The 27,720-nt window shown below is 38.6% G+C and overlaps 5 protein-coding genes across 7 annotated transcripts; 2 read left to right on the top strand and 3 right to left on the bottom strand.

The window, feature by feature from the left end:
* The first annotated feature begins 570 nt into the window (after positions 1-570).
* Positions 571-2,992, top strand: Fkbp12 (peptidyl-prolyl cis-trans isomerase Fkbp12). 3 transcript variants are annotated; one of them, XM_089594916.1, is made up of 5 exons: positions 571-636; positions 925-1,038; positions 1,532-1,579; positions 1,673-1,859; positions 2,422-2,992. In XM_089594916.1, exons 2-5 carry the CDS (start codon positions 1,002-1,004, stop codon positions 2,477-2,479), a joined length of 330 nt encoding a protein of 109 aa, XP_089451042.1. In that variant the 5' UTR covers positions 571-636; positions 925-1,001; the 3' UTR covers positions 2,480-2,992. The 3 variants fall into 3 exon arrangements, with proteins under 3 accessions (XP_089451042.1, XP_014206304.2, XP_014206303.2); XM_014350818.2 differs by having other exon boundaries at positions 578-708; XM_014350817.2 differs by having other exon boundaries at positions 578-708; positions 831-1,038.
* A 268-nt stretch (positions 2,993-3,260) lies between these two features.
* On the bottom strand, positions 3,261-12,399 carry stmA (Protein EFR3 homolog stmA). Its single transcript, XM_014350819.2, has 15 exons — positions 12,163-12,399; positions 7,247-7,323; positions 6,937-7,052; positions 6,698-6,860; positions 6,345-6,497; positions 6,170-6,276; positions 5,869-6,091; positions 5,657-5,792; positions 5,280-5,551; positions 5,037-5,209; positions 4,595-4,955; positions 4,302-4,498; positions 4,023-4,122; positions 3,789-3,944; positions 3,261-3,702 (listed from the first exon to the last, which is right to left on the bottom strand). Exons 1-15 carry the CDS (start codon positions 12,242-12,244, stop codon positions 3,550-3,552), a joined length of 2,469 nt encoding a protein of 822 aa, XP_014206305.2. The 5' UTR covers positions 12,245-12,399; the 3' UTR covers positions 3,261-3,549.
* A 6,565-nt stretch (positions 12,400-18,964) lies between these two features.
* On the bottom strand, positions 18,965-19,283 carry LOC106637893 (histone H4). The gene has a single exon (XM_014350863.2). The coding sequence runs from the start codon at positions 19,281-19,283 to the stop codon at positions 18,972-18,974; it is 312 nt and encodes a 103-aa protein (XP_014206349.1). The 3' UTR covers positions 18,965-18,971.
* A 236-nt stretch (positions 19,284-19,519) lies between these two features.
* On the top strand, positions 19,520-20,025 carry LOC106637891 (histone H3). Its single transcript, XM_014350860.3, has one exon. It carries the CDS (start codon positions 19,542-19,544, stop codon positions 19,950-19,952), a length of 411 nt encoding a protein of 136 aa, XP_014206346.1. The 5' UTR covers positions 19,520-19,541; the 3' UTR covers positions 19,953-20,025.
* A 3,429-nt stretch (positions 20,026-23,454) lies between these two features.
* Positions 23,455-24,152, bottom strand: LOC111642754 (histone H1). Its single transcript, XM_023391406.2, has one exon. The coding sequence runs from the start codon at positions 24,109-24,111 to the stop codon at positions 23,479-23,481; it is 633 nt and encodes a 210-aa protein (XP_023247174.2). The 5' UTR covers positions 24,112-24,152; the 3' UTR covers positions 23,455-23,478.
* Positions 24,153-27,720: the final 3,568 nt, after the last annotated feature.

The following is a 27,720-nucleotide window of genomic DNA, read 5'->3' as shown; positions in this document are numbered from 1 at the left end:
CATAACTTCACGTACATCTTACACCGTGCTCTCTTTACCAGAACGATAAAGCTTGGGGTGTTTTCCGCAATTGTCGTCACCAGCTAGTAATTTAAATTTGCGCTCTACGTTACCATCAACTATATAGTTGACTTACCGATCTGACGGTAACGTAGAGCGCCACCTTAAATTACTTGCTGCATGGTGACGGTTGCGGAAAACACCCAAAGGCAGCAGTGGCGGCACGGAATCCTAACATACCGACAACGATACATATATATGTATATCGTGTATCGTGCACAGGGAAAGCTATATATAGGGTGTATTCCGCAAATGCTGCGCTGCCAGCAGTTAAGTTACGTAGGTCGTGGTAACGCCGCATGGTCGGGCGGCGCTAGCGTCAACCTGTACTAACTGTCGGTGGGTTCCGCATGTCAACAAACTCCGAAATATCAGATGGCATGGGAGCGAAAACAGTAAAAAATATCAAAGTTTGTTGACATGCGGAACCCACCGACAGTTAGTACAGGTTGACGCTAGCGCCGCCAGACCATGCGGCGTTACCACGACCTACGTAACTTAACTGCTGGCAGCATTTGCGGAATACACCCTAAGCAGTGTAGCGATTGGCGACGGCTTTTCCATCTTCCATAGTTAGTAGGTATCATCACTATTAATTAATATAAAATCATCATATTGGCGAATTGATTACCAAGCTTTGCATTTGAGGTAAGCAAGTGTAACTCTAATCCCCACAGGTTGCCGATAGCCGGCGGCCGAGTGAGATTTTAAATATTTAGTATCTTTTGTTTCATGCCACTCGCCTTTTCTCTCATCTTCAATCTTCATAGGTATATTATAATATATGCGTGTGCACGAGATCGCAAGCCGAACATTCTATCTATATATAGGATACAGGCGCTAAGCTTTGGCCTATTTTTGCAGACGCATATATACTCGCATACAGTGACTACACGGAGTTAAGTTAAGCAGCCCTTAATCTAAATAGCAGTATAGCAATCATGGGTGTGAGCGTTCAGACCATATCCCCCGGAGACGGTGAGTACCGATTATATCTTACCCGGAGTATCTCATGATGTATACGTGTGTGCCATCTTACTTCTCCTAAGTCATTATCAGCACCCCCCTGCAGCGGTCCTCTCTGCATGCGCGCATACTTACCTATACCTATATCCCACCCTGCTATTGAATGGCTGCGTCACATATTGTATGGGCCGTATATATTATTATAAAAACAGAGAACACCAACTTTTTACGCAGATAGCTCGCTTTTATTTTAATAGTAACTAGGTATCTACTACCTACCCCATCTGCACTTGTGCCCTTTCCTCCACCCCACTCTGAATCCTCGTGCATTTCTGCTTGGTTACGTTTGTCTTTCCCTCCTGAGCCTCGTACTATGCGATTTAGTTGTTATTTTTTGTTTTTATCTCTTTGCTGGTGCCTCAAACCTTTGCTTTTCCACTCCACCCGAGCCATGTACTTACTTATTTAGGTAAATGAAAAACTTCAGACTTACTTTTTCTTCCAGGAGAAACCTACCCAAAGACAGGCCAAACTGTGGTTGTACACTACACAGGTGTGTTGATCAAGCAATTTTTTAATCCAAGTTAACAGGTAATATTTTGAAGTGGCTCTAAAATGTAATCTTATAATTGTTCCATGAGTACAGGTACCCTTACCAATGGAAAGAAATTTGATTCGAGCAGGGATCGGCAAAAGGTTTTTAAGTTCAAAATTGGTAAAAATGAGGTGATCAAGGGCTGGGATCAAGGTGTTGCTCAGATGAGCGTTGGGGAACGGGCTAAGCTGACCTGTACACCTGATGTTGCCTACGGCGCCCGAGGACACCCTGGCGTATATCCTTTTTATGCTTCATATTTTTTACACCAGTGTATGCTCAGATACCTCCGTTAAATGTCTGTGTAGATAAATATACAAGGTAACAGAAAAGTGGAAAACAGATCACGTGTGTTATCTTCTCTACAGATGGTTTATTTGGCATGTGGAGGTCTGGAAATTCCCGTAAACAAGTTACTATAAGCTCCTAAGTAAAATGTTCATGCCAGTGACCTGGAAAGTTAATAATTGCGTCCACCCAGCTATTCCATGGACTCCCGTCAGCCCAATGCTGTGTTGTGATTAGTTATATAAATTATTTATTAATTTATTATTATAATCTGTTCATTCTTGACAAAGAATGAAAAACAACCACTAGTTGACGAAAGTTCATGGACGCGCGAGCTTGTAAGGACTTTAAAGAGAAGTTCCGGGCTAACACGGAAACAGGCCTTTAAATGCTAAATGAATCATCTGTACCGGATATAATGGACTTGGTCTGTTTTTTCTACATGGACACTAAACGGAGACTTACCAATTCTCATAATGGTTCTACTTATGTTTTCCTTAATGAAAATACACTATTCCACCAAATGCTACCCTTATTTTTGATGTTGAACTACTGAAGGTCGAGCCATGAAGCAGCCATCACGACACACCAAACTGACCAAAACTTTTCATTGTGGCACCAGACAATTAAATAACGCTTAAAATCTTAAGAATCTAAGTAAAAACTAGATTTAAGGCAGATGGCACACTGTACAAGATGATATTCATTCAATTGATTTATTTACAAAACCTCTAAAATATAAGTTTTTATTTAGATGTCAAAGTTTAGAATGTTTTATAAAATACAAAACAAGTCCATTATCTACGCAGTCAAAGATACTAGTTACTCGTAAGTTTTTGTAATAGCAAGTTATTAAACATAGATGACCTTCTCCTCTTCAATTTGTAACGCAAATTTATTGTAATAAACCAAGAGCCTTTCAAATTTTTAGCATTTGTATCCATTCCATTTACATTCTACAAAGACATTTGATACCAGCTTACTTAAATCTTTGTACGAATTCTAAGCTACCTAAACTTTGTAACTCTAAACCACTTGTGTACTTCTCACTATACAACCAAAATAAAAACTTTTCTGTCAACATTACGAATTGAATTCATTTGACTGTGTGGTTTTTGTTTGGATCATTGCATTTTTTTTAAACGTAACTTTAGCGCCAATTACAGCTGTATGAACACATTTTTTTCAGTATGACTTGAAATGATTAATAAACTAGCAATAAAAACGTATATTAAACTATTGAAAAACGAATTACAAAAAAACTTTAAAAACGTATGATTGGTTGAAAGATTAAATCAAGTAGACATTTATCAGGAGCTTAGGAATCAAAGGATATTCAAAGACAATCGAATTAATTCACCTTCACTTTATTTCTTTTAAATTAAAGTAATTTAAGTTAATACTTTTTAAAGATGAAAAAAATCACAAGTGGCTAAGTATGTCACATTGTTTTAAAAACCGATTATTAAGAATCAACAAATATTTCATTTAAAAAATCACAGTTAGTATGTACTGTATTTACAGTTAAACTTGAAACCATAATTCCATTGATGGTCATAAATAAAATTGATCTAATAAACTACTACTGTTCAACAAGAGCTTAAATTTTTTGTTTTAGTATTAAATTTAAAAAATTAAAATTAATATACAAACAATTCCGGAAAATGTACTTCATAAGCTGGCGTTTGACTTGGTTTAGCGTCTGATGGAGTTCCTACAGGAACTGATGGACATCTTGGTTCGATCATCAAAGCACTGAAAATCTCAGATAACTTGCTTTGCAGAACGTCGTGCTGTAATTTAGAAATTTCATTCTTTATATAATTTTGAACGGTAATCGAAAATTGAAATTATACTTTCACTAATATTGATGAATTACCTTTGGTTGCGTTTTTTTAACAAGATCTTGAAATGGAGCACTCCTAAACAACTGGGAAAATTGGGCTCTTTTTTCATCCTCTACTCCTTGCGTGTTTACGTTTTCTGTTAATATTCTCTTCATACTATCGAATGTTAGTTCCTCTCCAGGTAATTTCTATAAATAAATAGAAAAAAAAAAAAAAAAAAAAAAAAATGTAACTACTTGCTTTATTAAAATAATAAAATAGTATACCCTTTGAACACCAGGAGATGATCCAGCACTATCCAACTCATTATTTACACCATTGATATCACCCAGAGAGCTTCGTCCAGCACTATCAACCCATGAATGCCTAAATACATAAAATACTATGAAATGTATTCATTGCTTGTGATTAATTATTTGATATCAATAATTTATAACATTACTGTTTAAAATCAACAATTTAGAGAAAAAAATAGAACACTAGAACTATAGTTTCTCAATTTTACAAAAAAAATGCGGTATGGAAAAAACAAGCTGTTTCTTTACCTATGCTGTAAAGAACTGTTGTAAACAGATCCTTGCTGCAATTTGCCAGCCTCCAAACCTGCACCCTTCAAGCATTCAGTGACTATTGTTTGATCTACAAGTAGAGAAGTTGGAATCTTATGAGATTGTAGTCCATCATATTGTGAACGAAGATCAGGCAACAGGTGTGGTGCCTCCTTACGTCGAGCTTGTACAATCTACGGTAAAAAAGTAAAATAGAAGTTATATATTGAAAAAAAAAAAACCAACTTATAAGTTTAACATTTTTTATCAAACGTATTATATGATGCTACCTTTTTAGCATAATCTATCAGAGTCGGTATGTTACAAATGTTGGCTATTAATACCATCAAACTTATAATTATTGCGTGTAAATTGAATTTGATTGGAGTAGTAATCTGAGAACTCGTAAGGGAAAGGTCTTGTATACTCATAACAAGCCTTAATAATTCAAGAACAGTTTCTTCGCAGCCAATCTCAACGGTCAACAAAGCCAGTGTTGTATAAATAGATTCAACATTATCAACCCTATTGTTTGGATGTTCCAAAGACTCGTACAATGCCATATATATTTCCGGTCCATGCTTTCTGATAAATATAATATCCGTCCTAGATGATTTTTCAACTGCAAGATCTAGTTCTATGAAGTTTACTCTAAAATAAAAAAAATGAAATACTCTGTAATAACTATAATTAAATAAATTTTGTACAAAAGAATGAATATGCAATCATTACGTTGGTTTAGCCAATTTTGCTATATTTTTATGTTTGTCTATTAGAGTATGGAAAATTTTCTGAACCAACAGTCTCATTTCAGCATCTGAAGCTAGAGACATGCGCAACAATGGTTGAAGAAAACTTGGTGGGAATGTTGAATTCAACAGATTGGTCTGGTATTTTGTACCAACCTACAAGTAAAATTGATTAGAAAAGTCACAACTTTATATTACTCAAGTATTTAAACGGAATGAGTTTTACTTTCAACAGAGATTTGAGTAGTATACTCTGAAGCAATACGTCTCCTTTCCCAGCAGATGATACAGATTCGGGCTCGCCATATGGAACTTTGCTCATGATGAACTCCATGATTTCAATTTTTTGGTAGTTTGGCAGATGATTAGCAAATTCACCGAGAGCATTAATTAATGCTTCTTGATAAGATTGCTCGTCACTACTGGATGACTGATTTCTAGATACATTAAGACGTAGCTGGATCAGCAAGGAATTGATGGTTTCCAGAACAGAAGGCCCTTTTAAAGAAATAGTTTTGTTAGCATAAACAACATATGTCTGCTTGTATTTGCACAATTAATTCATCATTCGTCTTTGACGAATAAAGAAACATCGGGACTTACCAACGCTTTCACCAGCAGCTATGGAAATAATTTTTGACAACGTATCCGCTATGCTCGTGCGAATTTTCGGGGAAGATTGAGAGTGCTCGTCTAAATGATTTATCAAAGCAGCGACAACTGTGTATGAATACTGTGACTGTGTTGAAATTAGATATTTTAAGTATGAAATGCGTTAATGATTAATTTTATGCATAAACTAGTCGGACAAATACCTGAATGGAAAACATTATAATTTTAAACGTGTGTATTGCAAAATAATTTGGGACCCACAGATTATGATTATCCAAATGTTTGAGCACGGGTTTTATTACACATATAATGTGACCAAATGACGCTCTGCCTACTAATTCTCTCATACAAGTTTCTGCGAATTGTGGTGGATCTGATCTCTCCTCAGTGGGACTCTCTGGAGTGGTGCTATCCTTATTAGAATATCTAAAATTATATTATGCCGATGAAATAATCGTGGCAGATTTACAAACTATCGAAATAAAATAAATTTACAGTTCTTACTTGGCACTTTGCATGTTAAACAGCAATGACGGTACTATTTTATCCATGTGCACCATGTTCCAAATATTTTCCACGAGGTCGTCGGCTACAGTTTTTCTCACAACACCCTAGATGAAAGTAGAAATAATTAGTGCACAATGCGAATTGTCGGCACATTAAAATGTATATAAATAACCTGCAGTCCTTGAATTCCTGCAAGCCGAATCTGTTTTCGAACTGTGGCATCGTCGTTGTTGGAGTGGCACATCGAAGAGTATTTTGATACAAAGAAATCGTAACGTGTGTGATAAGACGGCGTGTCCTCCTCGATGTTGGCAAACCTAACAAACTGGGGGAGGAAAGCATTTTGTTCAACTGAAATAATGTATATATGATGATCTTTTGGTAGTACAATCAACCTTGTAGCAAAACCCGCCAAGCAACTTTGCATCAACAGTATGTTAGTACACCAAATTTTGTTAGTTATTGATATTAGCAGGAATGGGTTCTTCACGCCAACTGATAAACAAAAGACAAGATAATACTCACTGACTGTGTAGCTAATATCTGTAACTGAGGATCTGTAGACTCCAGCAACTTTTGAACCATTTTTAAAAAACTTTCTACAAATAAATTTAAAATTTGTGCATGGCAAGCAGACAGTAATTGATCCATAGCCTCCATAGCAATAACAACAAATCCATTTCGACGCCTGAATGTGGAAAAAATTTGAAAATCATGGGTGTACAGGAAAACAAGTGATGTTACATAACGATTATTAAACTCACCTTGAAATATCTCTGGAAGCTGTTTGAAACAAGTACTCTCCGATTCTATCAAGTTTTTCTGGCTTACTTAGGGAATAAAACATAAGTTTTTCCATATTATTTTTGATTAACCCATCCTGAAAAAGTTTTAATAAGGTATCAATTTAATCAATCGACTATAGCCGCGACTAATAAAAATAAAGGTCTTAAATTAACATAAGTGTACAGTTGATAATTGTAGATGCAGCATAAGTGTACGTGCAAGCGAGTAGCCTTGACAAAATTAAAATGCATGAATTGCCAAAGTGAACTGAATGGAAGGCAAGCTTACCTGAGGATTCACAGGAAAAATATTGTCCACCAGACGTTTGTACCTTGGTCGTAGAGCAGAACAGCACCAGCAGCAGCCTGCAACAAGAATCAAAGAGACAGCCCGGTTAGTCGAAGGGACGCGTTGTAATTAACGTTGCAGCATCAACGTAGTGAAAAATATGAGCAAGGTCATTACTAAACATCCTGCTTTCGTTATTTCCGGTAGATAGACGTAGGATATAATCAGGGGTGCAAGTATCGAGGTTCGATGTTGAGGCAAGGCAAGGCCAAGCCGACGACTCACTCAGCTCGTCCACGACTGCATTATACCCACGAGAGCTCGTCTCTCTCCAGAGAGGCTATACTTAATGACACCAAGGTGGTATATGCTGCCGCAGCAGGCAAGTGGGATAGCGTATGTTTTCACCTGACAGGTCTATATTTTAAATGTACAAGAGTTGAAAAAAACACTCCTGGCAGGGGCCTTTAGCCCACGCTCAGGCGTCACTTAACTTATCCGTCCTAGCCCTACACGCACTGTCTTAAATCACTATCGTTTGGATCGGTCGTCAGATCTTTCGGTCTACTAATTTTCTCCAAGACTCGTTAATCGCTGTCGTCATCGGGTAATTATAGATACACACTTGAGTACCTATGAGCATTCCTTACACAATTATACAGTAATTACACTGTTGTCGTCGTCTTTTTTCCTTGCTTTGCATAACATAAGTAACAGTGACTTGTGTTGTCAATATAAACATATCAATACATCAGTATATATGTAATTACGCGTCACGACTCACTACTCACGACAATAAACGAGAAAAAACGAGTATACAAACGACTGTTCCAAAAATATACTTAGTTGTTTTGTTTTCATGCATATCGTATATATGTCACAAGAGCAGACGATCTCTCTTATTAGAGTCAAGTATTATATATATATACATTAAATTAATGTCACTATGTTGTCACTGATGGTCTCTGGAGTCTGGAGACGATCTCAGGAGCACGCTGTGCTGGCCATCTGAAAGAAATCTTAAAGGAATTTCAGAGGTAACATTTCCTAAATATGTCTTTTAGAAAGAAATTATAAGTCTACACGACATCTACAATAAGATATCTTGAGAAAATAAAAGAAATTTTTTGAATTTAATGACTTTTATTTTGGTGGTCAATTTTTGGATAAAAGATTAATTGTGTACTCGCCGCAAACAGCACAAACAACCTAAACTTTTTATCTACTATCTGTAAGATTCGTTGCGGCTGGTTTATAACTATAATAAAGTGACTTTACTGTATAAGTAGCAATAATTATTTTGGATCAGCGCCATCTAGCGGTCTTTATTTTTTGGCCAAAAGTGGCTCCTAAAATTCTCAATCAGAGCAATCAGGATTAGAGCCATTTAGTCAATTATAAACCAGCCGCAACTCATGATAAAGCTATAAAATAAAAAAATAACGATACGTGTGTTTTTGGCGGCAAGTTAACAATCTATTTTTTACTCGAAAATTTATCTTTAAAAGTATAAACACATACAAGGTCGATTTTTTGGTAGAAAATAGATTGTTAACTTGCCGCCAAAAACACATATATCGTTTTTTTTTCATTTTATAGCTTCATTGTGAGTTGCGGCTGGTTTATAATTGACTAAATGGCTCTAATTCTGAATGCTCTGATTGAGAATTTTAGGAGCCACTTTTGACCAAAAAATAAAGACCGCTAGATGGCGCTGATCCAAATAATTATTACTACTTACATTAGAGTAATTTAATCAACTATAAACCAGCCGCAACTAATCCTATACATATAAAATGAAAATTTAACGTTGACCGTGTCATTTGCGGCAAGCAAACAATTTATCTTTTACCCTAAAATTGACCTCCAAAAGTATAGATATTCTACTTATACGGTTTAATAAAATCGACCATATGGCACTACTTAGTAGTGATTACTATATAATATTACTATACACATCATTTCACGTCTATATTACACCGTGCTCTCTTTACCAGAATGATAAAATCAGTCGGCCAAAAATCGTAGACGTTAAGGGTCTATATTTGCGTGCTCCGAAATAGGTAGGCAATACGGCTTGAGATAGATGGTCACATGCATACTAAAAATACTTAAATTTGCCAAAAATGTACCAACTGTCACCCACACATGCTTCGCATTAGTTGCATTGCGTATATCATTGCAAGCAAATAGACCTCCAAAAAGCTCGTCGGTCGAAATTGCATTTGGATGTAACGCCATCTAGCGTTGCAAACCCTGATGTACCGACGGTCGGCACCAGAAAAGAAGGAGACCTGCAGTTCGATCGAACCAGCCAACCGTCGGTACAGCAACGATAATATCGGCCCTGCTGTATCGATAGTTGACCGACGCTACCGACGATGAGGTCTATACTGATGGGGTTTATCTTGACATCTGTGATTTTTGGCCGACTGATTTTATCATTCTGGTAAAGAGAACACGGTGTAATATATACGTGAAATGATGTGTATAGTAATATTATATAGTAATCACTACTAAGTAGTGCCATATGGTCGATTTTATTAAACCATATAAGTAGAATATCTATACTTTTGGAGGTCAATTTTAGGGTAAAAGATAAATTGTTTACTTGCCGCAAATAGCACGGTCAACGTTAACTTTTTATTTTATATGTATAGGATCAGTTGCGGCTGGTTTATAGTTGATTAAATTACTCTAATGTAAGTGGTAATAATTATTTGGATCAGCGCCATCTAGCGGTCTTTATTTTTTGGTCAAAAGTGGCTCCTAAAATTCTCAATCAGAGCATTCAGGATTAGAGCCATTTTGTCAATTATAAACCAGCCGCAACTCACAATGAAACTATAAAATAAAAAAAAAACGATACATGTGTTTTTGGCGGCAAGTTAACAATCTATTTTCTACCAAAAAATCGACCTCCTATGTGTTTATACTTTTGAAGATAAATTTTCAAGCATAAAATAAATTATTAACTTGCCGCCAAAAACACATGTATCGTTATTTTTTTATTTTATAGCTACAAGATAAGTTGCGGCTGGTTTATAAGTGACTAAATGGCTCTACGCGCTAAAGCTCTGTCTGAAAAGTTTAGGGCCACTTTTTAGTTCAGAAATCCGCAACGCTAGATGGCGCTGATCCAAATTATCATTACTATCTTACAGTAGATCCATTGAATTGGGTATAAACCAGCCGCAACTAATCTTACAGATAGTAGATAAAAAGTTTAGGTTGTTTGTGCTGTTTGCGGCAAGTACACAATTTATTTTTTATCCGAAAATTGACTTTCAAAAGTTTAGATATTCATGTGGTTTAATAAAATCGACCAAAAAGTAACAATTGTCACTCACGCATGCTTTGCGTTTTACTTATTGCGCATGTAATCACTTGCAACTACACTTCGATGCATATAAATGTGTTAAGACACTCGAAGTTATAAAATCTTCGTTCACTGAGTGATAGCATACGGAACTCGTGCAATGGATTGACAACATTAGCACTTGTGCAATTAATGATGTCATTCGCGCACTTGTTTGCTTCATAAGTATAGGTCAAATATTTAACATTAAAAAAAAAAAAAAAGAAAAAAAAATTACGAGTTAAAAATAAGGTGAACATATCGCTAGAGAAAAAAAAAAATTAATTTGAGAGTAATTCAAGGCTCAAGTGGCATGAAACACATACCATTTACTTTAAAATAAAATTTACGGACTTGTAGATGAAGCAAAAACTTATAAATTAGATAAAAAAATTTTAAGACCACAAATATTATGGTATATTTCGTGAAACATTACATTCACGCGATAATGAAAAAAAAATCTTATTTTTCAAGCATATATTTCTGAATAAATTATTACAATTTTTTTATTTTTTGAAAAAAAAACAAAAAAAATATCCACTTTATTTTATAACGTAAAAAAATAGTTATAAACAAAAGAAAATACTTTATTTTTTCAAGTATGAGTTTCTGAATAAATTATTAAAATTTCCCTACAATTTTTTAGCTTCTTTAAAAAAAATGTATACATATCCACTTTATTTTGTGACGTAAAAAAGTTTCCAACAATTTTTTAATTTCTTAAAAAAAAAAAAAAAGTACCAACTGTATTTTATAATGTAAAAAAAAAGAGTTAAAAAAATAACCGAGTATGTGGCAGACTAATACTTGTTGCTCCGACCTACAAATAGGCAAAACATTTTATTTTAGAGCTCATCAACGAATCATTCAAATTCACTTGAAACGCAGTTGCTCAAGGGAATATTTGTCAGATACAGTAAAGAATGGCGAAAAGACACTTTACAAAGTAACCGTCTATTTTATCATTAATTAAAATTGTTTGTTTGGGTAAACAATGCTGTGACTGTTATTTTGATAAGAAAAATTCGCTGAAAATGACCAACGAATACGATAAAAATCTTCCTACTCGAACACGCAATGAAAAAGCAAGTGTTGTGTATGATAAAATGCCAACAAAGCACTCGACAATCTAAACTTCACCTGAAAAGATGATCGCGATCGCAAAATAAGCCGGAAGCAATTGGGTTGACTGCTAATAAAGAGCTTCACAGAGGCCACACAAGTACATCTAAACATCTACATCTATATACGGACATATAGAGCTCTTTAGAGGGTAGCGGCGCGGGAGAAGAGAAAAAAGCGCTAAACCAACAACCCACTATACAGTATATATCAATATAGGGGAGTGTAAGGGTGGATGTCAAAGCAGAGAGTCCAATCGATCGATATAGGTGTACACGCATACAACGTGGTGTGCGCGTTATCACTTTTGGGGGTTGCAAGCGAAGGGCTCGTTAGAGATACAACATAAAAAAAGGAAAAGGTGAGAGAGGGGGTGGGGGGACCAGCAGCCATGTGTATGTAATTAAATTGTTGAGACACGAGTGTCGAGACTTACATCCTGGGTCGGTGCACTTGCTCACGGCGGACTCGAAGAAGTCTGGTGCCTCGGCCTCGAAGCAGCACCTTATCAGGGCCATCCCAGGGAGTTGTTAGACAGCGGTCGCTCGGCCGAGCTTTTCCCGTATGTATACGGTCACCAAGGGGCATGGGGCCCCGGTCGCTGTGGGGCCTCCACCTCCCCGGTGCTCGCTTCAAGAGAGAGTGGAGGCCTGTACGCGCTGCGGGTGCGCCTGGGCCGCGCACCTCTGATCTACTGACCCATTGCGAGGGTCACGCGTGTGCCGAGCGAGGTTTTATCGTGTACTTGTGTGGCCACCCCTATGTGTACAGGGTTCCACCCCCCGACTGACGTCAGCTGACCGTCGCCCTCGTTTGCGCGGGGTTCGTGCGCTTTATTTCGGATTCTGCGCTGTTCTCTGTGTAATTTTCTTACTTCTTTTTTTTTCTCACCAATAAGGCTGAATAATTTTTTGGAGCGTTTACAATGACGAATAATAAAATATACATACAGCCAAGGATTTCTTTAAAAAAATTAAAAATAAATAAAATAAAATAAAAATTAAATTAAAAAAAATAAAATAAAATATAAACGAAATATTTAAAAAATGAAACAAAATAAAAATAAAAGTAAGGATAAAAATAAAATTAAAAAATTTAGCAAAATAAAATAAAAATTGAAAAAAAATTTTTTTTAATAATAGAATAAAAAAAATATTTTTTTTTTTTTTTTTTTTTTTTTTTTGTTTGATGGAGCGGGGAGGGGAAAATCTTCATAGACACCCCAGCTAATCCGGTGGTAGTGTCGGATTCACCCGGTGTGCCTACCGACTAAAAACTAACCTCCCCGCATGGGACAGGTCCGTGAGGACCACTCCCCTAGAAGACAAAAGGGCATAAGAGGAGAAAGAAAAAGGAAAATAACGGAGAATTTCGGAGGCCGACTCACTCTCGAAGAGATGAGAGGAGGGGGCACTTACGCATCTGGGCGAAGCTCGAGTCTTGGCTTGCGCCGGAATAGAGTTAGAGAAGCTTGAATTTTGTGTTATTGTATGTGTGTGTGTGTGTAAATGTGTGAGTTCGCTGGGTATTGTGTATTTGGAAGCGTACTTGTGATTTGTGTAAGTGTTGTATAGGGTTGAGGCCGTAGAGGATACGGCGGATAGAAGGGTGCTCCTGAAGGGAGCGCACGAATTGAAGTCGCGTTCGTTTCGTCGAGATCATGGAGATGGAGATGATGCATCCGATGGAAGCAGGGGGGATTGAAGACCTAGAGTGTATTGAGGGTCTTCGGGGTTCTGTGCTAGAGCGCAGGGACGTCTTATAAGGTCGAAGCGACCGGGTTGGAGGTTCGCGAGTGCGGCGATGGTGGGGTTTGGGTGGTCCGTAATGGAGGCGCGGATTTTAGACGCAAGGACGGGGGCTGCTTGTATTGGAGGGACGATGTTAAGCTCCTTGATAATCTGAGTATTCCTGATGTACCACGGAATACCCAGGACCGACCTCAGTATCTTCATGAAAGGGCCCTGGATGCCCTGTAGTCGGTTTCCCTTTGCAGCGCCCCACGTTGGTATCGCGTAGGTGCTAATGCTTTTGATGATGGCGTTGAAGGTGCGCAGCTTGGTCTTCTGGGAGACGGCTTTGTTGTTGAAGAAGGGCTTTAGTTGCACGAAGGCTCCATATGCCTTTCCGCGGGTGCTGTTGATGTGCCGAACGTACGTGAGTCGACGGTCTAGCGTTACGCCAAGGTACTTTGCGGAGTAGCTCCAGTCGATATCTACTCCGTTGACCCTTATTTTCTGCAATTTCTTCCTGGGATTTTTCCAGGAGACGAGCATGGCTATAGTCTTTGCCTCATTGACGACCAGTTTCCAAAGACTATACCAGTTGAGTAGAGTGATGATGTGCTCGTTTAGAAGGGTGGTGCACCGAGAGTGTTGTTTTGACGTACAGCTGACCGCGACGTCGTCTGCGTAGACGTACGTGTTGATGTTTTCGCGCTGGGGCAGGTCGTGGCAAAATATGTTGAAAAGGGTGGGTGAAAGTTTGGAGCCTTGGGGGACTCCGGAGGTAATTGGGCGGGGGTCGGAGAGGGAGTCGCCTACTTTAACGCGGATAAATCTGTCCGAGAGGTAAGATTTGACAGTGCCTATAAGGTAGTGTGGAAAACCTAGCTGTATAAGCTTGTACAGGAGGCCCTCGTGCCAAACTCTGTCGAAGGCCTGCTGTACATCTAGGAAAGCTATCGCGGTGAAGTTTTTGTGGATGAGGCTATCGGAGAGGTCTTCGGTGACTCTCAGAAGCTGGTGAACTGCCGAATGTCTGGCTCTAAAACCGTACTGCACGTCTGGAAGGATGTTATTTTCCGTGGCGTGCTTGTTTAGGCGGGTGAGAATGACGCTTTCAGTGATTTTACTGGGCGATGAGAGTAGGCTAATGGGTCTGTGGCTCGCGGGGTTGCTGAGGGGTTTTCCCGGCTTCGGGAGACAGATGACTGTAGCCACCTTCCACGCATTTGGGAAATAACGAAGGCGCATCACGGCGTTGGTGATGTTGCAAATCGCCGTGATGAATTTTTGAGGGAGGATTTTCAGGACGCTATTGGAGATACCGTCACTGCCAGGGGCTTTTCGAGTTTTTAGGGATCGGATGATGCCTCTGATTTCGAAGGGTGTGCAGTGTTCGAAATCTGGATTGTCAAGGACCTGTTGCTGCACCGTGTGGGTGATCCTCGCGTGTTCCTGCGCTAGTTCTTCGGCGCTAAGGTTGGGGGAGCATTGATTTTGCAGCGAGTCTGCAAAGATCTCTGCTTTGTCCGAGTCTAGCGAGTAGAGTTTGTTCCCTTGTTGAAGGGGGGGGAGGGAAGGCCGTTTGTTACGGAGTTTTTTAACGACCTTCCAAGCATTTCTTGGGTGGGACTCTGCCTCGGCTATGAATTTGTTAAATTCCTTGTTTCGGAATTCGAAGACTTGGGATTTGACTTCCCTTTCAAGGGAGTTAAGGTGAACTTTAAGTTCGGGGGTTCTCCTTTTTTGCCAGAGTTTCTGGACTCTTTTCTTCTCCTTGATGAGGCGCAGGAGGTCGCGGGGGAGTTTGAGTGTATGTTGGGGAGCTGTGGTTGTTGTGGTGGCTTTGTGTGTGCAACTGTTGAGTTCGTCAGTGAGTTCGTCTACTGCTATGTCGAGTTCCGTTTGGGACCTAATGGGGCAACATTTGAATGGAGAGGATTCGAGGTTATACGCAAGGTGGACCCAGTCTATGCGGCTGGTGGTGACGGGTATGGTGAGAAGGGATCTAGGGATATCTAGGTAGACTGGGTTATGGTTACAGGGGAGGTCAGGAGAAGTTCTTGGTTCCGTGGGGATGGTCAAGTTTTTCGTTAGGAATATGTCTAGAATGTCGGGGTCCTGGTCTGGGGAGCTTGGATAGTGAGTTGGTTCGCTCGGAACCTCAATATTGATGTTGAGGTTACGCAAGTGTTTGAGAAGGGAGCGTCCTTTGGGATTCTCGTGTTTGCACCCCCACGATTTGTGCTTGGCGTTCAAGTCGCCAGCCACGATCGTAGGGATGTTGGAGTCAAACAGAGAGTTTATGCATTGGAGGGTAGGATCAACCGTGGGAGGGGAATAGAGGCAGATAATTCTAATGGAAGAGGATGTAGTGGTATATACTTCGATTCCAATTGCTTCGCAGTTGGCAGCGTCCGTACTGATGACTCGATGGCGGATGCCCTTGCGTACAAGGATAACCACTCCGCCATGTGATTGGTCGCGTCTATCTCTTCTGTGGGCCGTGTAGTTGTGTATGTACAGTGACTTTGTGTTGTCTAGGTGTGTCTCGGTTATGCATGCAACGTCTATGTTTCTGGTCTGAAGTACGTGTACAAGTTCAGTCGTTTTGTGTGTAATGCTGTTCGCGTTCCAGTTAAGTAGTGTGAAGTCTTTATCTATCGTGCTATTGTTCTGTTTCCCTCTAGTCCGGACACCCTTTGGTCGAGGCGAGTCAGTAGGGTCATTATTGAGTGGAGGATTGTCTCGGTGGTCGGGGGTGTGTTGAGCAGGGGAGTCGGGGGAGGGGCTCCTGTTCGATGTTGTTGAGAGGATGCCACCTTCGCGTATGACATCCCCGGGCGAGTGATGTTCGAGCCTTGGGCTGTTGTCCGAGGGGGAGCTCTCCCAAAAGGGGGAGGAGGGGCAGTACTTTTCTTGGGGGCATGAGCTACTTTTTGGGGGATTTTTGGACAACCCCGGTAGAAGGCGCGGTGTTCGCCATTGCAGTTTGCACAGCGAGGGGTGACTTGGTCCTTGTCCTTTTTTGGACACGTTGCGGTGGCGTGGTTTAAGCTGCAGAAACCACAAACGAAGGCCGCACGGCAGTAGGCCGCCGTGTGATTGAATTTTTGGCAGCGACGGCACTGGGGGATGTCGTTTGACTTTCGCTTCTCTTCCACTCGGACGGAAGTGCCCCCGAGGGACCTGAGGTTGTAGATGGCGCGGGAGTTTGGGTCCGAAGCGTCAAGGTACACGGTGACCAAAGGCCAGGTTCGGTCACCCTTTGTCATGCGGTAGACGCGACGGGCGGATGGTACTTTTTCCTGGATCATCTCCAGGATTTCTGCATCCGTGTAGCCGATGTTGACTCCACGGATGACGACTATCATTTCACGGTCCTCGTGAAGCTGATGGGTGGTGAATTCGACCTTTTTCTCTTCAAGGTCGTGGACGATACGACGGAAGCTGTCGACGTCATCAGGGTACACGCGAGTACCCTGGGATGTGGTTGTAACACGGCGGACAGGGATTTTCTCCTCGATGAGGGCTTTATTGATTTTGGGCCAGAGTCTTTGGTCCAAGATCGTGATGGGAGGCGGGGCCTTTTTTTTGGGGATATTAGCAGTCTCTTGCGTTTCTGCATGCGCTGGGTCCTCGAGGTGACCGTCAAACGCGTTTTTCCCTGCTTGGGAGGAGCTTTGTGGGGGTTGGGGGTCGCGAGACTCTTCAAACTCCATATCGGAGAGTTCGGAGCTAGATAGTGACACGTTGGTCACTAGCTTTGTACGCCTTCTCTTTGCGGCGGGTTTTTTTACGGCCGAATTTGTGGAGGCATTTACCACTGGCCTAGGGCTGGGCATGGGAGGGGGCTGCTTCGTTCCTGAAGTGGAGGGATTTAGCAGGCTTAAAGGGTCGCGGTTTGCGGGTGACGGAGAGATAAAATCCGGAATGTTTACCGGGGTGTTTTCCACTGCGCGGGGGGGCTTTGTATAAATAGCCGCGATAATATTGTCCTTCTCCTCGTTGGATTGGACAAGTTTAGCAATTTGCTGGTGGGATTTTTCCAGCTGGATAGAGTACTCACTCGTAATCTTCTCCAGGTACACGTTTCGTCGCCGGAGTTCGGCGAGTTCGGCTGTGATATTGGCCAGTGTATCGCCAAGGGAGAGCGGGCTGTGTTCCCGTTGATTGGTTTGGTTGTCGCAAGGGTCTCGTCCATTTGGCTCGAGGGATTGCAGATCTGCTGGCCGGCTGTCAGTCATGCTGGACATCGGAGGGAAATGGAGGGCACTGTTGACACTCGCACTAGCACTGACACTTGCACTATGGAGCGCGGGCAATTCGGAAGATGTGTCTGTTTCGGATAACAGCGCATCAAAAGAGTTGATCATATTGACCTTGGGTTGTGGACTAGCCACCGCAGAATTTGTTTGACTATACCCTTGAGAAGGGCAAGCCATACGGGCCACCCCTGAGGGCGGCGTGTACGCGGGTGTAGAATTTAGCGGAAACACAGTCGCGCGGCGCGACTAAGTCGCGTTTACGGAAAGAGATATATAGGTAGCCCTGAAAAGGGCCGTTTAGAGAGAACTCAAGAACTCAAGTCTGAGTAAGAGCGATGCGTAACGGGCGTGCGCAGAAAGCGTGCGTTCGGTACGAGCGCTCGAGCAAGACTGATAAAAAAAAAAAAAAAAAAAAAAAATAAAAAAAGAATAAAAATAGACATAAAAATAATAGTAAAAGTAAAAGTAAAAAATTTAAATAAAGAAAATAAAAATTAAAGAAATTTTTTTTTAAATAACTAAATAAAAAAAATTTTTAAAAATAAAATAAAATATAAATGAAATTAAAAAAAAATAGAATAAAATAAAAATAAAAGTAAATATAAAAATTAAATTAAAAAATTTAACAAAATAAAATAAAAATCATTAGTTTAAAAAATTAAAAAATTTTTTTTTAAATAATTAAAAAAAATAAGTAAAATAAAAATAAACATAAAATAACAACAAAAGTAAAAGTAAAAAATTAAACAAAATAAAATAAAAATTAAAAAAAAAATTTTTTAAATAAGTAATTAATAAAAATAAATAAAAAATAAAAAACAATAGAACAAAAATAAACATAACAATAAAAGTAAAAGTAAAGGTAACAATTGAAATAAATGAAAAAAAAGTAAGAAATAAAATAAAACACGATGCGTGACGCCCCATTTTAGAGATACAATCAGACTAGAAACAATTTTTTTTTTTTCTCTTTGATGGGATGCAAAGAGGTAATCTTCGAACATAAACCACGTTCCCGAAATCATAACAGGATTGGATTTATCAGACAGCTTGGTGTTTATATCAAACAAGATGATAAAGAAAATATTCTACTCACTAAAAATCTTACTTGTTAATTCGAGGCTAAGAGTTTTGTCCTTGACAGATAAATTATTCAAACATTGTTAACTAATACAGATGGCAGTAGTAAACGTTGGATATATTGGTGGCCTCGAAAGAGGCCGATTTTTTTTTCCCCTAAAAAATTATCTAAATTAACCGCCGAAACCGTAGAGAGTGCGTCCCTGTCTCTTCAATGCGTAGACAACGTCCATGGCAGTGACGGTCTTCCTCTTGGCGTGTTCGGTGTAGGTGACGGCGTCACGGATGACGTTCTCAAGGAATACCTTGAGGACACCGCGGGTCTCTTCATAGATCAGACCAGAGATACGCTTGACTCCTCCACGGCGAGCCAGACGGCGGATGGCCGGCTTGGTGATACCCTGGATGTTATCGCGAAGGACCTTGCGATGGCGCTTGGCTCCTCCCTTTCCCAACCCCTTTCCTCCCTTACCACGACCAGTCATCTTGGTACAGATGGAATAAATTTACACTGTACTAGTGGACCTGAAAAGGTTCGCTGATGCCAAAGGGACTTTGAGCCCCCATTTTATAGGCATCCTCGAAACTTTACCCTCTCTACGACTGTTCGATCGGCAACGGCCCCCCAAACTCCAGTCTCTCTTTCCTACCCGTTTTGGAACGTATAAAAACGGGGCGCTTCCCCGGGTGAAGCATTCTCTTTTCGTCCGTCGCTCGCTCCGTATCATTATCATTGTGAAGATATGGCTCGTACCAAACAAACGGCGCGCAAATCCACCGGAGGCAAGGCCCCGCGCAAGCAGTTGGCCACCAAAGCAGCTCGCAAGAGCGCGCCCGCTACTGGTGGGGTCAAGAAGCCCCATCGCTACAGGCCAGGAACAGTGGCCCTTCGTGAGATCCGTCGATACCAGAAGAGCACCGAACTCCTTATCCGCAAACTGCCCTTCCAGCGCCTTGTGCGTGAAATTGCCCAGGACTTCAAGACCGACTTGCGCTTCCAGAGCTCGGCCGTTATGGCTCTCCAGGAAGCGAGTGAGGCTTACCTCGTGGGACTTTTCGAGGATACCAACCTCTGTGCCATCCACGCCAAGCGAGTGACAATCATGCCAAAGGACATCCAGTTGGCCAGACGCATCCGTGGAGAACGGGCTTAAGACATACACTTCAGAAAATCACCATAACTACCGGCTCTTTTCAGAGCCACAATTAATATTCAAACGTAATCGTCTACATTTTAATCAATTATACTGTATGTTACGTCATAGAGAAGTAAAAGAAGCTGCTAATTTTCCTAAACCAGTAGCGTTCTTGACCTCAGCTAAGTGAAACAAGACGATAGAATTTCAAGCGTCTGCACTTGGCTTCGCCGAATCTTAGATCAAGGCGTTGCAAAGATCCCCTCTTAAAAAGTTGATTTAGACAAATCTACTCATACAACAAACATCCAAAAATTACCTACGGACCTGTCCCATGCGGGGAGGTTAGTTTTTAGTCGGTAGGCACACCGGGTGAATCCGACACTACCACCGGATTAGCTGGGGTGTCTATGAAGATTTTCCCCTCCCCGCTCCTACAAACAAAAAAAAAAAAAAAAAAAAAAAAAAAAAAAAAATTACCAAAATCTGTAATATCGCCATATACGTCCGCATCACAAAAGTCCCTTGGTCGTGTAGATGTGGATTTGTGTGTACACAGCTCTCTTTAATTTTACCACCTTTTCCATAAATCTATACTTTGTTTATGAAGATTTCCCCCTTCGCTCTATGTTCAACAAAAACTCCCCAAAAAAACTGAAACTGCCATACGGCCCTTATTAACTCTTGGTAAAAGATAATTAAATCGACTTCCGAGTTGTTAAAAAGCACTTTCATTAGGATTATCGGTCATTCAAACTCAATCGGGAGATGAAATATGTACACTCATCAATTTAAAGTTTTTCAATGATCCAAACCCACCCCTACTGTCGGTCTCCCACACCTCAACCACGAGTTCGGTATTCAATTAGTACAACAATATTTTTTTCGTCATGTATTTTATTCAGGCTTTGTATACTACCGACTGTAGTTTTAACGCTGCCACATGAAAAAAAAAAAAATGAAAAAAAATAAAAAAAAATTAAAACATTGATGGCTCTGCTATGTAGGTAGTATGGAGGAAGAGTCATAAAATTATTTCAGAAAAAAAAACATTGCCCTGGCTAAAACTTTTTAAAGACTATTTATATGAATTGAAAGCGAGATGTGTACATCCTATTTGTAATAACATATTATTCCTTAAAAATTTTTTAATAATATATATTTTGTACAAAGAAAAAATAAATTTTTATGCATGTGACGTAAAGTGAAAAAATTATATCAGAACGAACTTATTTTAGTTGTCCTACTGTATCAAGTTACAGTTTTGTAAAGAAAAATGCACAGCCAAAAAAAAATACTTAAGTCGTTTTTTACAACTTTATTATTTTTTACGGCTTTCTCAAGGGCTTTCTTGCCGCCCGGCCATTTCTATCCATCATATTTATATAAACAGTATATATCTATATACATACGATTTTTTTTCTTAACACGTATTGGTGGCAGTTAATCATTAGCTCGTGTAAAGGGGGCTCCTACGACTACTGCTGAGGTCAAAGACAAACAAAAAATAAAGTTTTGTTTTTCAATAAACAAATGTGTCTGAAAATCATTATGATATTTTTAATAACGTATGAAGTGGGAAAAATGATATTTATGTGTGCAGTTTAACTTTGTACGAAAAATTAATTATTGTTTTGACCAGTCTAGTGCATACGAGGGTACACCACCAGACCAGACCACCTGTGTTGGTCAGTTGGTGTAGTATAGCAATGTAATATATAGGTATATGGTATATATATGTCGTGAACAAGTACGTCTGCTACCCACGTGACCTCCTGACCTCCCGGACACTATTTATTTATTTCCATCACAAATATCTCGCTAAAATGGTCCTTTATCCACAATTTTTAATACAGCATATTACAGAGGAAGACTTCATCTACAAAACGTATATATTCAGTCTGCTGGGACTTTTAATTTAGGTTTATTATAAACGAAAACAAATTGTTTTTCACGCTGCCCCATAGGAACACGTGCTAATAGTTACAACTTTGAGCTCGGATTTCTCAAAATTTTGACCCATTCGAAATATAATTTAGACCACCATTAAATTCAGTAGACTTTTATTTACAAGAAATAATATATCTCTGTTTAGGGACTTTCGCGAAGGAGCCCCCTTAATTGGCTTAATGTATACGTAGGGGGAGTAGTAAATGGAAGGGGGACTAGATGCATAGGTGAGGGCGGGGGTTGAGACTCGGGACTCGGGACTCGCGAATATTAACTGACTCAGGTCAATGTACCAGATCTGTAGGAAATGGTAGACAGTACATATGTAAATCTTGTTGCGTTAGCTTCACGAGCAATACGTTGTAGATATAATTCGCATTAGATCCCGTCGGGAAAATTTAATCTTGCGTGTGTTTTTTTTTCTTTTCATGGTAATGAATGTGTTTGTGAATAAGTGCGCGTTATTGTATTTCACTAAATCTTCACCGCGTCTTCTTGGCAACTGATCGTCAGCGCAGTCGCAAGTGCAGTGTCTTGTGTCTTCTCGCTTTGTTTTGTCTCAATCAAATTACCGATAACATGGGCATCGTAGGCCGATGACACCAGGATCAACTGCACCTCAAGGACGTTGTTTGCTACACACACGCACGTGAGTACAATTACTTTCTTTGACATTAATTAATTTGTCCTTCGGTGTTTTTTTTTTTTTTTTCCAAGGGGGTTTTTTTTTACGAAATAAAGTTCCCATTTATTATATTGGCCTATAATAGGCTGATTTTTATCCTGGAGTTTAGAGTAAAACTAAGAAATACCACCGGTTATTAAAAAACAAATGGAAAATGGGCTCGGTTCTTCACTGTATAAATATACTTTTTTCCATAAAACATAAACATGTACATATATATATATATATATATATATATATATATATATATATATATGTACATATCAGAATCAGCTTCTGTTTGGTTCTGCTATGTATAGATAGGTTTTTTGAGAATAAGTATATCTTTACAGTACAGAACCAGGACCGAACTAAAGAGGGGTTTGAACAAACCTAGTAAGACATACTTTTTTTTTTAAAGTGTTCACGCGTCCTATCAAGATTTCCTCTCATCGTCCTATCTAAAGACAAAAACGAAATGCAGTTTGAAAAAGTTTTTTTTTAATTAAAAAAAAATTTCATCAATAGATATACAACCGCAAGTCTTTTTGTCGCCTAAGGTTATTTGTACAAACTGTTCTCCATGTTGGTTTTTAGTCAGTACTCATTTGGAAGAATCAAAAACTATCTCTGACTCTACAGCCAGGATTATTTTTTGATACTTTTCTCTTCTAGTCATTACAAAAAAAAAAAAAAAAAAAAATAGTAATTTTTACATAATTTAGTACTAAATAGTACATCATCTTTTGCTGATATCTTTGACTATAAACGGAGAATATCATAAAGAAAATTTTTATCCTACACGAAGTTAAAACCTTAACTTTTTTTTTTTAATAATTATTTGTATTCGATTTGGAACATAATTATTACGTTTATATTGTTTGTTGGTCCTAAAAAGGACCGATTGTTTATAAGCCGAGTGGGGGTGGTTTACTTCTTTGCTGCTGCTTTGGCTTTAGGTGCTGCGGCCTTCTTAGGCTTGGGAGACTTGGGTTTGGCAGCTGTAGCTTTTCCGCTCTTCTTAGCCTTGGATGGAGACTTTGGCTTGGTAACTTTCTCCACCTTAGGTTTCTTGGCTGCGGGTTTTTTGGCAGCTGCTGGTTTTTTGGCTGCGACCTTTTTCTCACCTGCTGGTTTTTTCACCACCTTCTTTTCACCCGCGGGCTTCTTCACTGCCGGTTTCTTGGCTGCAGGTTTCTTCACTACTACTTTTTTCTCGCTTTCGCCCTTCGCTGCGAGCTTGAAACGTCCAGCTGCCCCAGTTCCCTTGGTCTGGACGAGGGTTTTCTTCTCAACAGCAGATTTCAGGTACTTCCTAATGAAGATGGACTGCTTTGCCACATCGATCTTGTAGTTGGCAGCTATGTACTTCTTGATGGCTGGGAGCGAAGAGCCCTTCTTGTCCTTCAAAGCCGCGATGGCCTTGTTGACCATCTCCGAGGCAGGAGGGTGGGTTGGCTTGGCAGCTGGTTTTTTGGCTCCGGCTGGTTTTTTCGCGACCTTCTTCGGCGAAGCAGCCGCTTGCGCAATAACGGTAGACGTAGTTTCGACGGCGTCGCTCATGGTTAGAATTGGCGAATCAGGTGGAGTTGCTGACTGACGGTACTGGGTACAAAATAGGGAGTGACGCCGTAAGGGTCCATTTTCCCTTATATCCTGTCGGCGCGGACCTCCAGGAGAGACGCTAAAAGATGCGTCAATTTCGCTCCCTCGTTTCGGTATGCGCCTGTTTCTATTTAATTTTATTTAAAATTTAATAAAAAATCGCAAGCGCCATTATCGTGCACAAATGCAACTCTAATAAATTAAGGAACAGTTGAACTATACTCTCAAGTTAAATGCTGTCAGCAAATAAGGGAAGAACATTTAATAAATTTGGTATTTCTAGAAACTATATTTTCATCCTTTGGCACATTATGCGTTAAAATGTGTATAAATAATAAATAACTATCCATATTTACCATGTAATTAACTGGTTATAAAGTTAAATAAACAACATCATCATATAATTTTTTTTTTTTTATAATAATCAGTGAAATAGTTCTCAAATTAATTAAAACTTCTACCATACAAAGTTTTTAGCTACATCCTTACTTCATTTAAGATTGTTCAGACCTTTGTGCATTATAAAATAGTGATCAAATGTTATTTACCTCTCATTCCATCTATTTTTTACTTGAATCATAAAATTTATTGTACAAAAATCCAATAAATTTTACCTTTTAACAAAAATGAAAAGTCAAGCGAGTTTCATATGTTGAATGAATATATTTTCAAAATGTCTTAATTATCCATACAGTGGCAATGAATTGTAAGTTATATTGAATTAAATAAATTTGTTACTATGCAGCATTTTTTTGTATATCGTTCGTAGTATTATACTATTTAGTACTCATACTTTAAAAAAATTCGAAAAATCTATTTAAGTAATTTTCACGATTGATTATACCATATGTAAGCCTCACATCAAATACATTATGATGACGTCTTAACGTTTTTGTGTAACTTAATATGGAAATAATTAGTTTAATGTGAAGTTTCTCTACACAGTATTAGACAAACGTGAGATTTACTCAGTTGGATTTTATTTATGTACCAGTAGTAGACAGTATAATACTACAATCATCATATAAAAAGTGTCTAAAGTTTATCCCAGTACGAATCGCAAAAATTTAAAATTGAATCTTGGCAAAGAAATCGTTTAATAATAATAAACAAACAACACATTAAACGCTAAAAGTGTATTTAAATAAACTTTCTGTCGTAGGAAAAGCGCTTTCCACGTTACAAATGCTTTAATAAGTATTAAAATTAGTATTCTGCATCAACTCTTTACATGTTGATTTAACAACTTTACAAGACTAACGATAGAATTTCTTGCTATTGTATAAAAGGTTTCAGAAATTTTCTAAATTATTCTAATTTAACACATCAAAATTACTTGACTTTTTATTTTTATTGAAAGATAAATATTATGGTGACATTGGAAATTTTTTGGAAAATATCCTTTTTTTATAATTATTTGGAGTGAGTAAAATTAATTGATCAAATTATATATTAATAAGTATTCTAAATACAGGCAAAGTCCGTTTTTCAGCGTTTTTATCTTTAAAAATATGAATGTTGCATTAACTTAAAAAAAGCATGTCCCAGTTCATGGTTGAAAACAAAGATAAAGTCACGCTCAACAAATAAAATTTATGAGGAAACTCAGTTGAATTCATGATTTCAACTTAATAATATTCATTTAAATTTGTTTAAATATTGCACATAAAAATTACGCACGCTGTTGATAAATCTGTTTACTTAAGGTTACAAAGATTACACATATACATTTTATAAAAGTTATGCACTTACCTGATTATTAAAAAAAACAACAAAAACAAAAATAGTTATTAAAATTCATTAAATAAGTATCTTCTAATGGTTCTGTAAGATGAATACATAATATACACAATTACATACAGCTAGTGTATGATTATCATTATGTACAAATTTGATAAAAGCTATTTGATTTCCATTTTACCTAAAATACATACAGTGAGGATATTTTTAGTACTTCATATATACAGATGATACACAATTTGTATACAATTGATACATAAATAATGTAGAATCATTTTTGGGGAAAAACTTGATCCAATTTATGTACAAACTATAATCAACAGTTTTACTTGGGTTATTGCATAATCATTTGTTTTTATGAATTAATACAGTAAAATATTCAAGTAACAGTTTAAGTGTAACAGCAAAATTGACGTATATCAACGTAGCACATCCACTCGCGAACCCCATGATAAGAACTTATAGGGAATTAGTAGCTAATTTATAGTAAATTTGTAGTGCGAGAATTGATTTTGTAGGGCCTAAATAACGCCCCATACGCTCGGATGTGCCAACTCGATATCAAGCTACCACATCTTACCGCGATGCGGGGCATTCAAGGGGATGGAAAAAACGATATATTTTGTAGATAATTCGTAGCTTTCAGATGCATATCACAGATCTAGTCTAGAAAGCACCCTTGCGATAATAGGGGGTGTCACTGAACTCTGAGATCGGCCAAATTTTGCCAGTGCAGTATCGAGCGATCTAGATCGGTCTATAATTAGTAGCTAATTTGTAGTAAATTTGTAGTGCGAGAATTGATTTTGTAGGGCCTAAATAACGCCCCATACGCTCGGATGTGCCAACTCGATATCAAGCTACCACGTCTTACCGCGATGCGGGGCATTCAAGGGGATGGAAAAAACGATATATTTTGTAGATAATTTGTAGCTTTCAGATGCATATCACAGATCTAGTCTAGAAAGCACCCTTGCGATAATAGGGGGTGTCACTGAACTCTGAGATCGGCCAAATTTTGCCAGTGCAGTATCGAGCAATCTAGATCGGTAGCTGATTAGTAGTGAATTCGTTTAGCAAGAGTTAATTTAAATCAAGTTGGCTTAAAAATACTAGTTTTTTCATTTACATTCGTATACGTGTATCTTTACTAACGACTAGAACAAACAATAAATTTGCAGGTGAACATATTGGACTATGCACATATTGTTTTAAAATGTGTACTTAAAAAAAAACAAATTAGTTGATTTACACAGAATAGAGCTCAAAGGTTACTACTTGAGACGTTTACTGCGTCCTGAGTAAGAAAAATAGAGTTCGCACCTGGTGCACATCAAATCGGGGAAACCACAAGGGGTGAGTGGTGTTTAATTCTATGGGAGCCAATTTAACACGCCATGCTTTTGTATACCTATCTATAATTTATTTAGCATATTTAAGCTACTACTTTAGAGCCCTCCAAGAGTACTTCCTTGTTGTTAAGAAAGCTGATCAGGAGCGGCTAGTAGAAGTGCATTCTATCTCTCTCTAGCCAAGTCCTGATTGGTCTAGCTAACGGAACAGTAGTTTAATAAGAAAGCGAGTTGTATACAGTTAGATTAGCACAGTAAATTTTTTTATAATTATATAAATAAACAAATACTTGAATTTAAAATTCAGAACAAAATTGGATGTCTAATTAAAAACTTATGAATAAAGGACAAGGGTACTCTCTAAATATCATCCAGTGAAATTCCACCGAAATGGGGTAGTGAAAATCATTCCACTAGAGTTCAGTGAAATTTCAATGATTCAAGTAGTGAAATATTCACTATTTCAATTCAGTAG

This window comes from Copidosoma floridanum, unplaced genomic scaffold, assembly GCF_036245765.1.
Source record: "Copidosoma floridanum isolate Cflo_tuat_1 unplaced genomic scaffold, Cflo_Japanese_pri ptg000021l, whole genome shotgun sequence".
In the NCBI taxonomy this organism is placed as follows: domain Eukaryota; kingdom Metazoa; phylum Arthropoda; class Insecta; order Hymenoptera; family Encyrtidae; genus Copidosoma; species Copidosoma floridanum.
Note: the sequence above shows the minus strand (reverse complement) of the source record. Positions and strands in the feature narration are given on the sequence as shown.